At 43.8% G+C, this 17,219-nt stretch overlaps 1 protein-coding gene across 1 annotated transcript in view; it reads right to left on the reverse strand.

The window, feature by feature from the left end:
- The window catches only part of LOC104931506 (thyrotropin-releasing hormone-degrading ectoenzyme), a 175,634-nt gene that overhangs the window by 114,638 nt on the left and 43,777 nt on the right, over positions 1-17,219 (reverse strand). Inside the window, exon 4 of the mRNA XM_027283348.1 lies at positions 14,911-15,037. Within this exon, the coding sequence (XP_027139149.1) occupies positions 14,911-15,037 (127 nt within the window). The remainder of the gene's footprint in view (positions 1-14,910; positions 15,038-17,219) is intronic.

A 17,219-nucleotide genomic window follows, 5' to 3' on the forward strand; every position in this document is an offset into this window, starting at 1 on the left:
TATGTATGTGTGTGTGTGTGTGTGTGAGCTGCTCTCCTGCTGTCAAAATTAAAGACAACCAGAGAGAAAGAAAGAAAGAAAGAAAGAAAGAAAGAGCAGACAATGAGGAGCGAGCGAGACAGGAAGCAGATGAGTTTTCTCAAACATGTGCTGTAAGTAACAGACGCCCGTTCACCGGAGGAAAACGCCGATCGATCGGAGCATTGATCGCTGGTCTGAGTGGATCCGTCCGTCTCGGCAGTAATGAGGCTTCATGGGGTTTAAAACTAAACTTTTAGAACATGTTAGTGTGCGTCTGCTCGTCCGTGAAGGGTCGAGTTTGAAAACCCGAACAAAGCGCGGTGCTTTAAAGAGGTTCACACACTAAACTTCATATTGGAAACACATCAAGGTTAAAGGACACTTATGAGGTTTAGAGCAGCAGACAAACTGTTTCAGTCCTGGCTGAAGACAAAACTGCTGATTATGTAACGGGATCCTTTCCGTTACGTTGTCACTCAGAATAATACCTAAAGATCAGAGCCGTGCAGCTTGTTTAAAAAATATTTTCACGTCTTAAATTAAGCGTTCATTGCGACCAAGCAAGAGTTGGCAAGTCGTCATATTAAGCGTTCATTGCGACCAAGCAAGAGTTGGCAAGTCGTCATAAAGACGAACAAAGATAGTTGTTACGGCTGCCGGCGTTTTGCCCTCTGAGGTGTGACCATATGTCACCATTTCCTGGAGGCTCGGTGAATCCGGATCCGGAGTCCGCGGGACAGAATCTGGAGACGCAACCTCATTTAAACTTGGCTTGTGTTTTTGTGTTTGGAGCTCGCCTCGTTGTGCGACTGGTTGTAAACGTTAAACTGTTGCTAACTCGTGTCGTCTGTGGAGGGTTTTTTCGTTTGCTACAGAGACTGGGATACATTTACTGATTCACGTATACGTAGAGATATTTCAGTTTTAGGGGTGCTGTTTTTATAGTGAGGTTTCTCTTTGTCCTTTTGGATCCATATAGATAGAACAGCCTCAGTTTTATAGAGATCTGCTCGCCCTTTGTTCCCTTATAGTTTACCTCACCTCCTTTTGTAAAATATCTGGTTCCTTTGACTTCCTTTTACCTCACTGAGTCGTGTCGTAATTGTTCTGGAGTTTTCTCTCCTGGGGTTAACGAGGTCCCGTGTGGGCCTTGAGGTCCCGTGTGGGCCTTGAGGTCCTCAGCAGTATTAGTTGTTTGGCTTTGGTTGGGAACAGTAGGTGCCAGTCTATCTCAACGCTGTGGTGTCCAGGGTCACAGAGACCTGTTGCTGCCTTCATAGACATAATAGATAGCTTGTTGTTGACGGTCCAATCTGCGTAAACAGACATCTGTGTCTCCAGACTAGAACATGCTGACAATAACACCTCCATGGGTAAAGACATTCTCTGTGACTCATTCTGGGCGTGTAGTATTTGTGCTGTTATCTTGGGGTTTAAAGTCGATCCACCAGGATGAGTTGGGCAGAATGTGAGACCGACTCAGGCACTTCTGATGAACTTTGAGAGTGTCTCTAATTCTCCTTGGCCAAGCGTCAATAAATAATACAGCATAAGACATCAGAGGCTCCTGAACACTTTCTGAACTCCTCACCATTGACCTTTGGAGTCCAGTGGTGCGTGATAGCGATATATATACAAGGACGGTTTGTGGTTAAACAAAGAGTCCATCTCTGTGTGGATCCTTTTCATAATGACACTTAGAATAACAGTTTGAGCTTGTTAATAGCGTTTGTCCCGAAGGACTGAGGCTGATGGGATTTTGATTGCGTTTTGCACGGTTTATTGGACACTGATGGTGTTACATGAAAAGTCAGAGGATCATTACAGTTCATCCTGAGAGGAACATGAACGTCTTAACCAAATTTTATGGCAACCGTCCAATAGATAAAGACATGACAGAGCTGATTTGGTCTGATGTCTTTGAAAAGTTCTTGTTTGGACAATAAGGACACGATTAGCCTAGCTTAGCATTAAGAAGCAGGGAGTAGCTGGTGATGCTGAATCTTAAAGCAGCTTTTTTAAATTAAATTTATACTTTGGACACTTTATTTCAGCTCTGAGGCTGCAGCTCTCTGCAGCTGGTGAACAGTCACTTTAACTCTGAGTCTCTATCCACCTCCCTCCCCCCAGATAAACTGAGTGTAACTGGTGCAGGCAGTACAGTGATTAAATGTCTTTAATTGGTGCTTTTCAAAGATACAGCGAGAGTGTGCGTGCGTTGCATAATGAGCTCTGTTTTCCTGTTGACGTTGACACTAATAGCCACACACATGCACAGAAGATTAAGATCATGAGTCTTTGCTAACACTGCAGCCACGGTGCTGTGAAGAAGAGCAGAAGCTTAAAGAGTCTCAAAGAGTCGAAGTTCACACGTTCAGAAACTCAACGAAACAGCGTGAAAGCTGTTCGGCTGGTGGACTCCTGACAAGTTTAAAAGAATGATACCTGATGCACATCACCTGTGTGCAGCCTTAATACCTCCTGAAGCTTTGCCTCGCTGAGGAAACACTGACCCATCAATCAACCAATCAGGACTGAGCGTCAACTTGATACCAGAAGGGTTCAGTCGTAGTTCTTCCATCTCCTGAACCGGGTCTTTGACACGTACTGATGAGCCTTCAGTCCGTTTTTCAAGAGTTCCTGGAAGTTTTTCTGTCTGTGTTCCAAGACAGATTATGAACACTGATTTGGTGATTTGCAGATCAAGAGATGTCAAGACTTACAATCGTGTTCTGATGTGACCAGGCTTTGGTGAAGTAAAGATCATGGACTGAGTTAAAACAAGAAGAACATGTTTGGGTTACAGGAGCTCGGTCAGGTTTACGGTTAGGAAACGATGACTTCCTGCTTTGCTCCAGTCAGAATTACTATGCCACGTTCAAAAAGACGTCACTCAGTGTAATCAAACCCAACTTTAACGGACCAGAGTTCCTTTCCTCAGATATTCCGGTTTATTTGGGCTGGTGTTAAAGCTCGATCTGAACTCTCGTGTGAACTCTGGTGTGGTTCGTTTACAGTGGGAAAGCAGACGGACTATCCAGAGAACCAAAGATCAGAAAGCCAATCGATGAGCTGAGATTTCTTCCTGCCCATCGATTACTGCCCCCAAACGAGCAGCTGTTGTAACGGCATTATCCTGGTGTGGAAGCAACATAAGACTCTGTAGGTACCCCCTTTTGGGTTTTGTCAAGGTAGCGATAATTAAAATGCAAAAACCGGCTCGACTTTCAAAATTAGGGAAACATTTAAATTTTTTCTGACTTGGTTAGTGTTTAAATAATTACGTAACGTGAGTAAATTAGCTGCCTAACAGAACTATGGTAATGTTAAAAAAGAGCTCGATGTTGGCTGGGACTTGGTTGGATGCGAACATTAGTCTTTTGGGTGAACGTGAACGAATGTGTTTGTCTGACCCATCCATCCAACCCAACCTCCCAAACACAAGATACACCAACGGTTAATCCGTTTTAATAACAACTCCAACTCCCATCAGCATTTGAGGCCACACAGCTAGTCAGAGAAAAAGGAATTTAAGCACATCCACAAACAATTCAAGACACTTCTTTGTTTTGGTTGAACTGCAGCGATCAGCTTGTTAACCCTGAACGTGATGCTGAAGAGGCTTTCCGCTCTCCTCTCTCAAATCAATTCACCTCGGTATCTCCTCAGGATCTGAGACACTGGGTCTCATCTGTGACTGTCGTCCTCCAGCTCTTTGGAAATAATCCCTTTAAAACTCGTCTCAGAGGTCCTGGATGGTTTTGGCTCGGCTTTGCTCACTGCTGGAAATAAATTCCTCACCTCTGGCTGTTTCCCAAACTGCTTTGAAACAGAGACTGTGTCCTAAAGAGACCCGCCGTTCATCCATCCTGTCCTCTGAACCGCGGACCAACCACCAAATTACCTTTCAGTGGTGAGGTCATAGAAAGAAATTGCTGCTAAAAGACTTTTGAAGTAGATAACAGTGATAACATCTTCATTCATTTTCTGCCTGCTTTGTGCCGGCAGCACAGAAACAGCCGAACGTCCATGGAGCATCTTTAAAGGACAGAAAAGCACCAAGAGCAGCTCGATCTGATACGAAAGTCATTTGTGCTAAAGTGTTTTTCCAATTGATATGTAACTTCCAATAAATCCTGGCACATATTTCTGTAAATCATATTTGCTAATTTTCAGCCAATTAGTTGAGATAGTTGCACTCGTTTCCGGTAAAAACGGATGGAAACATACGAATGATGCACTCGTTTCCGGTAAAAACGGATGGAAACATACGAATGATCGATGTGTTCAATGGACTGAAATGGGTTTTTAATACCATCAGGCAGTACCTCATTGACCAACATGGAAGCACCAACAACTGCAGTTCCTCTAACGTCCACCTGAGGCTGGCTCCAGAATATTTCAGTCTCCATAAGTCCCCATGTCCAAATGTCCAACTTCACAGGAGAAATAAACATGTTTACAGCCTGGTTTCTCTAATATCAAAGTAACCCATCTATGGGTACATTACAAACAAGCTTCACCTTCTACTTTTAATGCCAGTTTGCTGCTTTGTTGTCCAACAGTGTCAGACTGAACCTTTAGGAAGAGACTTTCTTTAGTTTACGCACCCAGAGAGCAACTTCTAGAGGAATAAATGGGACACGTTCTCCAAGACATGTTATCTAGTTCTCATAATAAACCCAAGGTTTAGAAAGTATCACATATGCATGCCCAAGTGGGAAAAGAAGAAGATATCAAAATCATCCACAAGAAGCAGCAAATCCTCCAGGAGCCGCAGACAGCTGGTTCAACTTAAAAATATCTTTACAACAGATAAAGTGCTGGAACACAAGCTGCTGAGACGAACACTGTAAAGACTGTGAAGCTATAAGATGAGTGTGGAGGATTGTGGAGGAGCCGATGTAGCGTTGATGGAGGTTTCATTAAGAGTTTTATTTGTGTATTTATTCTTTGTTAAACATATCAGCTGATGGTCAGACGTGTTTGTCTCCATTAAAAGTGCAAACAGGGATGATGAACTGCTTCTCTCTCCAATATACTTTAACAGTTTAGGGACCTACTGACGCTCTTTGGTTGTTTTTCATAAAGAAAAAAACATTAAAACTCTATTTTAATTTGCATTAACCCTAAATCAATATAAATGCATGTTTCTGTGGAACAACCCATTAAAATACTCATTACAGTGAACAAACAGTTGCTTGTTTACACATCTGGTGGATCATCATGAACATTCATTGGATGTCGTGTTTGCGTTTGTAAGTCCAACGTTCAGGCTTTTAGCTCCGTTTTGGTCTCCACCGCCCCAAGAAAAGTGTCGTCAGCTGCTAAATGTTCAGATCTATCATCTAGTCCAAACAAGTATTAGAAACTAGACTGACCTCGACTTTTAAATGAGCCTGACATTAAAAAAGATGTTTTCAGTTCCATGGTTCAATGAATAATATTTTAATATTTTAAGTTCAGATTTGGTTCTAATCCATAAACAAGTCCAGAAGTCTTAGAAGCTTCAGTCCCGTCTGTGAAACAAGCATCATGGGTATTCTGTGAGATGGTGCAAATCTCTTTAAGACATATCTTCTAATTCACAGAGGACACACGAGAGGACTTTGTTATACCCTCTGTCTTTAGAGGCTCCTTGGTTGCTGGTTTTGTTGCTGGTTTTGTTGCTGGTTTTGCTGCTCATTGAAAACCGAGTTAACCGACAGCAACAGAACGCAGTGAACTTGTTTTCAGTGAGTCGAGGAAACGAATCGTCGTGCTGTTTTTCTGCATAAATTCATCTGATTTGACTCTAAGTGAAATATTGAAATCTGAAAAGATGCAGCAGACAGAAATATTGTAAACGTCTGCAGCATCATTTGAAATGCATCGATGTCTGACGTGTGATGTGTTCGGATCCCTGCTGGAATTTTAAACACAGTTCTGTTCTGTGTGAGGAAACTTTGTAAAGTCACTTTATTGAATGCTGATTTTAAAACAGGTCCAAATGAAGCGAAGAGACTTCAGCTCGGAGCTTCACTCAGGCAGCAGGAGGCAGACAGCTGACTGGCCTGCAGCGCTGTGTGTGTGTGTGTGTGTGTGTGTGTGTGTGTGTTTTCATGTGTGCGCATGTGTGTGTGTTTCAGTTCAGTCCATCTGTTGTGGTGTGTCGGCCCGTGGCGACGGCATGAGAGAAAGAACGAGAGACAAAGAGGAAAGAAAGAAAGATGAAAAGATGCACAAGTGGAGGAATGTAGGTGTGTGTGTGTGTGTGTGTGTGTGTGTGTGTGTGTGTGTGTGTGTGTGTGTTTCAGTGTGTGTGTTGGACCTCAGGCGGTGCTGTGTGTGTGTCTCCGTGGATCACAGATGGAGCCAGAACTCAACAGAACACATTAGTCCACTTGGCGTGTTCGCACACACATGTTCAGACGTGCTCAGATATTCGGAAATCTCCTGACACTCGGATCACCTGAGCCTCCCTCGGCCGCCACCGCAAGATTTCTGCTCGGCTGGAACAGTCAAATGAATTCCTATGGAAGCCCGGAGAGGCCCGTTATCACTCTTTTGGTTATCTCGACTTCGGGATTGAAAAGAACGAGAAGGTAAAACCCAAATCCCAGGCCGGGACAGAGTTCCTGCAGAAAGCGAAGGAGTATCTGTTCTTAAAAAAAAAAAAGTAATAAAGGAGGGAAAGAAGGGAGCGAGGGAAGGAATGAAAAAGGGAAGAATTTGTATGCTCCGCTGCATCCGTCGTTTCCTAAGCTGCCGATTTTAGACTCATCTGCTCGTTTAGTTCTGAGCTGTCCTTCTTTACTCTTCGTGGGGACAGGAAGGAGATGTTGTTCCTCTTTTTATAATCCACGGGAGTCTGAGATGAGAAAAAGTTTCGACAGGAAACGTCGGCCGGATGTTTGAGCAGCGACTGTACGCCAGAGTTCAAATGCAGCCGAGTCACAGCCGGATGAGTTCTCCGAGCAGACGGAAGCTGCTCCTGAAGCAGCGTTATGTAACTTTTCTATCATAAACTAACAGAGTTTAATTCATGCTGACCCACACTGACCTGTGATCAGGTGACCCACACTGACCTGTGATCAGCTGAACGGTGTCTTTGTCATTCGTACGTCTGTTCTCACTCTATGTAACTTTGAGAAGTACGTAACGCTTTACGGCACTAAGTCACACAGCAGCAACTATTTCACTGATTCTGGTGAAACTGGATCATATTTTATGGAGGAAATGTTTTCTGGTTTTCCCTCTGATGTCCTCCGGCTGCTCCGCCTCAACTCTCTGTGATTTACAGAGTTTATGATGGACAGTGAAGTAAACTGCTGACAGCTGTAGCTGCTGTTAGCTCATGTTAGCTCAGTCTGTTAGCTGCTGTTAGCTCATGTTAGCTCAGTCCGTTAGCTGCTGTTAACTCATGTTATGTCAGTTTGTTAGCTGCTGTTAGCTCATGTTAGCTCAGTCCGTTAGCTGCTGTTAGCTCATGTTAGCTCAGTCCGTTAGCTGCTGTTAACTCATGTTAGGTCAGTTTGTTAGCTGCTGTTAGCTCATGTTAGCTCAGTCTGTTAGCTGCTGTTAGCTCATGTTAGTTAGCTCAGTATAGTCGGTCCTCAAATCATTCTAGCACAACACCAGATCTTGGGTCCTGGTGTTGTGCTAGAACCGGAGCCTGGTAAGCCGGCAATGTAACCGAGCTCAGCAGCCTCATGGCAGAGGCGAGAAAACTCAAGAGTACGTTGAAGGTGGAAGCTAACGCGCTGTTTCACTGATTTTGGTAAAACTGGATCTATTTTATGCAAAAAAAAAAATCCCTGTGGCTGCTGCCCATCAACTCAAATAAAAACTACTGCAAACTGTAGCTGCTGTTAGCTCAGTTTATTAGCCGGGCTGCCCGGACTGTGAGCTCAGACCACCGGGGGAGTGTTAGCGTTTGTACCACAGGCGTTTTGGACCAGTGTTGTGCCAGAACAGGAGCTGGACGAGCTGGAAATGTAACTAGGCTCAGCAGCCTCTATGGCTGGCGTGGCTGCAGGTTTCCTGCAGCCACGCCAGCCCTTTGTGGAACAGACTGCCCAGCCCTGCTCTATGGACATAATGGCAGAGGAGAAGAGTTCACCTGTAGTCACACTACACAGATGTTATTTACATCTGGATACGCTCCGAGCACAACGCAGCCAAACGACCTCTTTCACTTATACTGTGGATTTAAAGAGAGGAGGTCAATGCAATCATCACTGAGGGCAGATGTTGACACATGTGGACAGGCGGTCGGACGTCGGGACAAAAAAAAAAAAAAACTATTGTGACTGTAATTGTTTATTGATATGATCTGTATCTCTGTCCGCCGGTACAGTGCAGCTTTCCCTCTGTCCCTTTAAATTTGTATCTCAGCTCATCATTTCTCTCTCGCTCGCTCTCGGGGGAGCTCGATGCCCTGCATGACAACAGATGGAGCCCTGAGGCTGTGGGACCACACACACACACACACACACACACACACACACACACACATGCAGAGATAGAGCTGGCAGCAGTGGGGTGGGGTAAGAGGCAAGCTGTGGTAAAGACTGATGTCAACATCAGTATGAATGTGCACACACACACTCCACGGTCGTGTGGATATATGCAGATGAACGGGCTGAAACGCAGATTTATAACAGAAGAATGCATTCAGACACACACACACACACGCACACACACACACACACACACACACACACACAGCCGAATGACAAAAACAGGAAATAGCTGCCTAAATTCAAAACAGAAAATCAAATCAAACAGGAAGAATTCACGCAGAGAGAGTTTGCTCACTTTGCATTTATGTATTTATCACGGTTCACACTTTGGATCTGGAGCTAATTCAAGTTTCTAAACTTCAAAAAAACACTGAGCGGGGAGGGCGTTCTGGGATTTAGAGACTATTTGGCACAATATCAGTGTGTTACTCTGCTGACTTCATCCATCTATTTGAAAGTCTGGACGCCGTTCAGGACCAACATTGGCAGCACGTTAAGCAAACCCAAACATCTTTCCCCCCCATCAGCTTTCTTTATCGAATCCTGGCAGCACGTTACGCCAGACGGGCGCGTCCAGAAAATGACGCCGGAGGCTGGAGGGGTACCTACAGCGTCCCAGAACAAGCTGCCACGTTTGACGACTTGGAAGTCGAGAGACTAGGCCGGTCCTGGTGGTTTACTGAGTACACATAGGATCTGCCCCGGGGCCCCCCAGGTTACGTGATGCCTGCAGTTTTTGCACCATAATCAATGAGAATCGACAGCTGAAGGTCTGTCTTCAATCCATGTTCATCTGAGGTGAGCTATCCTCACCGTATCCTGCTTCCTTGGGCGATTAAGACGAGTAAATCATCTTCATGTTTTATACAGTTAAGAGTTCGTTAGGGTTCAGTTACGTTTAAATATTTAAAATATACAATCTAACAAGACCTTGATTTATGGAACCCCCTCTTCTCCTGTCTGTACCAAACTTCTATTGATCGTCTACAGACTTCAGCCCCGTTACACCGGCTCTCCTTTGGGTTTGAATACAAGCTTTAATTTGCTACTTTTAAGGCTCTCTGTGGCCTTGTGGCTTATATATCCTGAGTTCTTGCTGTTCCAGAGTCACGGCCTAAAACCAGAGGGGGGTAGAGTTACAGTCAGGACCCCGAGGCTCTGGGAGAACCTGCCCGAGGAAATAAGGCTCAGTCAGAGCATCTTTGAACTCTCTTCTTATCCCGAGCTTACCTTAAACTTTATTTTTATGTCACTGAACCTCATCTGCTTCGTTGTAGAGTCTAATACTTGGCTGACGCCACGTGTGAACCACTTTGTAAACTAGGTTTTGAAAAGGTCTCTATAAATAGAGATTATGATCATACAACAGAAGCACCGCAGAGACTCCCAAACCATTTGTGTCGCGATCTGGTTGGAGCAAATCTCGAACCCCAGAGTTGAGAATATCTATATATGATATCTGGAACAAGCACAGTGTTGATACACTGGAGGACCGGACGTGAGATGGCCCTGGCCCATATATTGTTCCCACATTTGGCTCAGTTTTCGTGATGTGTGCACGGCTTGATTTGGAGGGAAAATCAGCTCCAGTTAGCAGCACACAGCCAAAGCTTTGGGAAAATGTTGACACCTGGAACCGGACCAACATACTTGGGCTGATTCTGGTGCGTCATCGATCACAACTCTGGCACGGGTCCAACATCTATGTGTGCCAGGTCTACTGAAGGGCACGGTTTAGCAAAGATATTTTTGCTTCCTGCGTCTGAAGCATCCTGAACAGTAACAGCAGCTTCTGTAATGTAAAGACATTTACACCACTTCGATTTCATACAGACGTGATCTGGTGACCGCGAATTTGCAACGATCTCGACATTGATATACAACACTACCCATATCAGCCTGTTCACACAATCAATCAATGTTCCTCCAGCAAGATAAAGACTCGTGTGTGTTCAAGATATTTTACAGGTTAATCACTAAGAGTCTGCAGACATGTTAGTCGCTCTGAGTCGAGCCAAATGCTCCGGTTAGCCCGAACCCCATTGGCTAAACACAAAGTGCAGCTGAGCCTGATGAGAATTTATTCAGAAACTGAAGTATTAGACGAATAAAAACAGACCTGATGCAGAATTAAGGGATTAAAATGTATCCTGAGGGGGGTACAAATGTCTGCAGCAGAAGGATGGATGGATGGAAATCCACCAAGTAGCTGTGACGACATTACACAACACAAACTTCATGTTGGCGCTAGATGAAAGAAAGAGGACCACAAAGTCAGAACAGGCCATCATCTGGGAACCATGAATGTCCTGCTGAACACTAAAGTCAGACAGAAGATACACACAGATACACACAGATACACACAGTCATACATGCAGACAGATTCCTTTATTCTTCGATGGTCACCATATGTGTCTTGGCCGCTCAGATCACATCTGCACATGTGCACCACATTGGGTCTACCGACGACCACTCAAGGCTCTTTTATAACACTTGAGCCAGCTGCTCATCAGGAGGGATAAAATGCTTTCTAGCTGAAGCAATCACAGTGATGCTGAGTAACAGGAGCACTTTGGGGTTCAGCATCATGTACAAGGACACTTGTCTGGTCCGACGGGGGGAGGCGGGAATTGAACTAGAGTCCCTCTAATACAACCCACTCCACCACCTGTGCCACATCAGGTCTGCTGAGGCTTGAAGCTCTATTAGTCTTGCAGCTTGCATCTTTAGGACTCTGCAACAATCGGCATTATAAACTAAGTTGGGCTAATAATTGCCTCAGTGATATGTTAAGTACTTGAATTATTTCCACGCAGTTCGTTCAGGCCTGAAGACGTCTGAAGACGTGACGATGGTCAGAGGAAACATGAAAATTATTGTTGCAGCACTGTGAAATAACTGATCAGCCCAAGAACACAAAGTATTCAAGAGTTTTTGTAATTTAAGGCCCAAAGCATTTGAACAAACTTTAAAGGTCCAGCTAAAACACTATGAAAAATCCAGAATCCAAAGGTTCTTGGATTAGTGCAGGGGCTCTAATCCAAGAACCTCTGTTCTGGATGAGAACAGAGACCTCCACATCTAATTCATTTATTAAAAAATGTGTCACATTTTAAGCCTGGCCTATAATAACTTTAATAATCATTACTGGTTAATAAATGACAACAGCTGTGCGTCTTTGGACGTGTCCACTGATTCATCCAACTGAAGTGCAAATGCCTCCCATGTTTGTAGTTTCTCAATGTTCTGCCATTATTTTGGTGAAAATTGTCAATTATTATGACAGAAGTTGGCGGACCCCCTGCAGTACCTCTGTGGACCCCCTAGGAGTCGTGGACCCCCGGTTGAAGACCCCTGGATTAGTCCAAAGATCTAAATGTAAATGACCATAGTTCATATCTATAGCTTCATCTGGACTCACAAAGAAAATTTAAAGTTCATTGTTAAAGCATCACCATCTGGCCAAAGTGAACCAATTTGGAACTTCCTTGGATCCTCAGCAAAACATCCACCAAGTGTGACGCCAATGGGATGAACAAATGTTGAGAAAAAGAACATTACAAAATGATCTAGGTCAGTTCTGCTCCTCAAACTCTTCGGAAGATGCTAAAACGTCACGATGATCCAGTTCAAATCAGACTCGTCCCACGGTCTGACATCTTGGGTTTGGCACCTGTCGCGACCGCAGCATGTGACATCACCTTTACCTCAGCATGGGAGTCCTAATGGAATCACCTAATATCAGCGTAAAGGTCAGGGAGGGGAAGTAAATGTCAAACCTAATCTGAGCAGATGGGAAGGAAGCTTTGAGTGAAAGTGAATTTCTAATGAGTGTGGACAGGAGGGGAGTGTCTGACATATACAATATGAACCACGCCGATCACATTAGCTGGTTTGGGGCGTGGAGAGGAAAGAGGAAACGCACCGCTGTGACACGGCTAATTGATTCTGGCAGGACAGAAGTGTAAAACACAAACAATTATGAAGACGGAGGAAGAAGAAGGACGGGGAGATGAAATTCGACTGCTCTGACACGATTCATTAACTCGGAGAGGAAAGAAGGGAGCGTAAACACCAAATATGCTCCGTTCATTTTTTACTTGGTAGAACTGCTGCTGAGAGTCTGAAGGTTTTACAGCATGGACCGGCCTGTAGCCAGACAGAGAAATGTGTCCCGATGTTGCATAATACACTAATACGATAAAGCCTAATAGGAACCAGGATAAAAGATGCCATCCCAAAGTTTCCAGGCAACAACAGATAACTCTTTTTTTTTCTGGCTGTAGGGACTTTTCTACAACCCTTTTCAACAACTCAAGAGCTTGACCTTCAGTTTGAATGCAGCAACTTCTTTTTAAGTTTTCAATCCTGGGCCTCCAAAAAGAGCCAGAAGACTTTCTGATGGGCTGAGGGACCCGAGGGTTGAGTTTCTCAGTGCTTAACTTCAATAAAAAGGTCCAACAAAAGCCTCAAAGTGCTACACCCTCCTTACAACATTTGTTCGTGTTGTAAATAAAAGTTTACATCGATCTGCGCTCTCTTGAAAGCCTTGAACTTTAACCCTGTAGAACACTGGAGATTTGATCCATCGCTGCCTCGACTCGTTACTGTGTTTGGGACATTGTGCGACTTTGATTGCTGAGGATTGAGGCAACGGTAGACCAGCAACTCCCATGTTCTTTACTGTTTTTGTCAATGGCGGCTTTGGAGAGACAGCGGAATAACATGATGAGGTCGAGGTAAATGTCTCTACAGCAGTACATTGCTTAGCTTCAACAAACCGGAGGTATGCCGACCTCCGTCTACTGTATAATACACAGAGTGTAGATAAGTACCTCATACAGTTACACTTACTTACACTACCCCTTCAAATTACCTCGATTTCAGCTGCCACTTCAACCTATTGCAGAGCTTAAACTTCAGGTCGACAGTGTTTAACTTCTGCACTCAATACAAACATTTCAATTTGTTTCCTTGAATGAATTATATCAGATGTGAACTGCAAAGAAGAGAGAGAAATGAAACACGTCTTTATGTCTTTATGTCATGGCACTTCAGCTTCTTTTAAAACTTTTCTTTCCGCTGTGAACTTGTTCTTATCGTTTTTAAATGTTCTTTTCATGAAACTTCACAAATGACCCGACAGGTCAAGGAAACATCGCATCACTTCATTTCATTGTCAAGTGGCGCTTCAGACTCCTGCAGCAGTTTCACTTCAGCGGAAACTTGAACCTCTTCATCACCTGAAGTGAACCTGAACTGTGTCAGTGAATCTGTTTTATCTTCCACTTCAACTTCCTTCAACAGCTTCAGTTCACTTCGAGTCCTTCGAATGAAGTTAGTGCTGACACATCAATTACATTTTAAAATAACGACCACTGACACTTCAACTCCTTTTAAATCATCATATCCATCTCGACTGTCACGCCGACCTCTTTCATTTTACAGGAACTGCAACTTCAACTTATCTCAGCAACTTCAGTTCCATCAAGTCCTTCGAATGAAGTTAGTGCTGACACATCAATTACATTTCAGGAGAATAAGCAAAATAATAAAACAAAAAAACACGGTTCATCTTCTTTTAGCTCTTTCAAAATTATATTAAATAATATTTATTTGAACTTTTCTTGATGCCACTTCAACTTCTTTCAGGTTTAATTCTAATTATGTGCTTTCTAAATTTGCATTTTTAAGAGTAAGCTAAATAAAAATCTGAAAACTGACACTTCCTCTTCTTTTATCATCCATCTGAACTGTCACACTTCAACTTCTTTCAGCGCTTCATCTTCACGCCTCATGTTGAGTGCATGAAGCTCTCTGTCGTCAGCTGTTGTTGCTTTCCTACAAATCAGTTTCGAAGAATCTTCAACGAATAAATTATGAACATATGTTTGAAATTTAGGTAACCGAAGTGAGATGAAGTGACAGAGCTGGCTTTGAGTTTCGGTACAAGCTCCGAGTATTAACACATCTTACTCCCTGTTTCATCGAACTAAACGAGCTTCAGCGTTTCATGTCTGAACACAAACGAGGTTCTGAGGTTCAGCTCGCAGCCCTCATCACAGCGTCCGTCCCCGCGGACACGCAGGAAGAAAAAGCAGGACACGGTGTTTTCTTTGCCTGATACGAGACAAACTGATGAACCCAACAGCGACTGTACAAAGGACAAAGAGTTGGCTGACTTCCCCGTAATGGGCAGCCCGGGAAGGGGAAGCTGTTTCTCTTTCATAATTTGGATCAGCGGGGTGACGGAAGTTAACAGAGTGCTTTTTATTTAATGGAAGCTGACAGGACGTCACACATCAGAGGAACCTCTACCTGAATCTGAGAGCACCAACACGACACGAGTCACCTCAAAGCAAGAAGAAGACGTCAGCAGCCTTACCTAACTTGGGCAGTGAGTACTGAACTTTAAAGTAGTCCTGGTAAAATCCCAGAAGCCTCTTGGTGATGTGCAGAGCGTAGTCCCCGGCGCCGCTGGAAATGGCATCTGGCCGTGCGTACAGTCGGATCTAAAACACAAAGACGGAGAGAAAGAGGAATGGAATCAGGCCGGTTTTAATAGAGATGGATCTGAAAAACAGACACAGAGGAAACAGAAGCAGCGTATGTTCGACTCTGCAGAGAACAAACTGGAATTAAGCCAAGCTTTTATACAGAGAAGGAAATTTAATTTGTCAGAGTTTAGACAAACAGAACAGGACAGAGCCGAGTGTTCAGAGGAAATAACACCATCAGCTGCAGTTAAAGTTTAAAACTGCAGAGAGACAGAAATTAAATTTGAGGCTTTTTTTTTTTTTCCTCTGTCCAAACGTACACAGAAAGACGCAGACAGAAATGGAATCAGGCCAGTGTGAGAGCGAGGTCAAGTCTGCAGAGAGAATAAGTGAATCAGGCCGAGATCATGTCGAGCTCTCCAGACAAAATAACGGAGACGGGTTGAGCTGTGGTTCAGATCTACAGGAAGAAAAATGGATTCACGGCTGCGAGCGGACAACATCGACTTTTAGATATGAAAGATAGATACGAGTTTAACTTTGGGTGGATTCCAACGTTTCTCATCACTCCTCACATGCATATTTAAACCGTGAAGCACGTCTAGATTAAGACGTGTGGGATATGTCAGTTTACGACACACTGCGTCTGTTTACTCAACTCAACTTTATTTATAAAGCCCTTTAAAGACAGCCGCAGCTGACACAAAGTGCTGTACATAAAATAGAACATGAAATAAGACATATAAAACAAGGAACAATATAAAAACAATAATAAACAATAAAACAATGTTAAAATAATGTTAAAGCAAAAACAGAAACAAAGTCTCATGCTGGGTTAAAAGCCAAGGAATAAAAATGTTTACAGTCGTCTCTGTGAAGGACTTGGACGTCAACAGGTTGTCCAATTTCTAGAGTTCCCTGATGGACACATGGACTCATGTGTCCTCGGACCGGACCGGGATAATGTTAAACTATTAAGGTGATTTACAGACTTTATGATGGAGAGATAGCTGAGCTGAAGATTTATTTCTCTGATCATTATATTTGAATAAATTCAGTTATTTGAAGGAGTGTGTCGTCGACAAAGAACATCACGACGACAGAAACAGGAATTATTTGCTGGCTGCTTGTGAACGAGACGATCGGTGTCAGACCTTCTGTTGTTGTCGATGATCTGATTCTGTGTTTTAATCTCAGCTGTGACACATTTCAAATGTGTTACAGCACACACAGGACGTGTCTGTCACCAACACACACACACACACACGCGATCAGCCAAACACTCTAATCAATAATCAATAGCGCCGGGTCACGTGACCGCTCCACACCTATCAGCGCACTCAGGTGGCGAGGTGACCTCGCTCGTGACCTCATTGAAAGAACAAGAGGGCGACATGCCGACAGTGTGTGTGTGTGTGTGTGTGTGTGTGTGTGTGTGTGTGTGTGAGAATCAAAGTCACATCATGTCTGAGAGATTTCAGAATGAACGTCTGAGTCTGAAGCTGCTTCTATTATTCATTCACAGGTCAGGGTGTGTATTTAATGATGTAACTCCAACAGTCGGTGGATCACAGCTCGCTTCAGGTACGTAAAAAAAAAAAATAAAAAAAAAAATCAGCTTCTTCGATTCACCTTCACAGACCCGACAGCTCTGACCCCGCCCTGCTCCTCGTCTGTACCTGTCAATCACTCCCAGAGGCAACGACTGGCAGACATGTAACGTGTCCGTGACTCCCATCAAAACATAAACATGAGGAAACTTTAAAGGTCCAGTCTGTTAACAGGCAACAGAACTGGACTCAACAGCCAGACCAGAGGATGGATGGATGGATAGATGGATAGATGGATAGATGGATAGATGGATAGATGGACGGATGGATGGATAGACGGATGGATGGATAGATGGATGGATGGATAGATGGATGGATAGATGGATGGATGGATGGATGGATGGATGGATGGATGGATGGATGGATGGATGGATAGATGGATGGATAGATGGATAGATGGACAGATGGATGGATAGATAGATGGATGGATGGATGGATAGATGGACAGATGGATGGATAGATAGATGGATGGATGGATGGATAGATGGATGGACGGATGGATGGATGAATGGATGGATAGATGGATGGATAGATGGATAGATGGATAGATGGATGGATAGATGGATGGATAGATGGATGGATGGATA

This window comes from Larimichthys crocea, chromosome X, assembly GCF_000972845.2.
Source record: "Larimichthys crocea isolate SSNF chromosome X, L_crocea_2.0, whole genome shotgun sequence".
Classification (NCBI taxonomy): Eukaryota; Metazoa; Chordata; class Actinopteri; family Sciaenidae; genus Larimichthys; species Larimichthys crocea.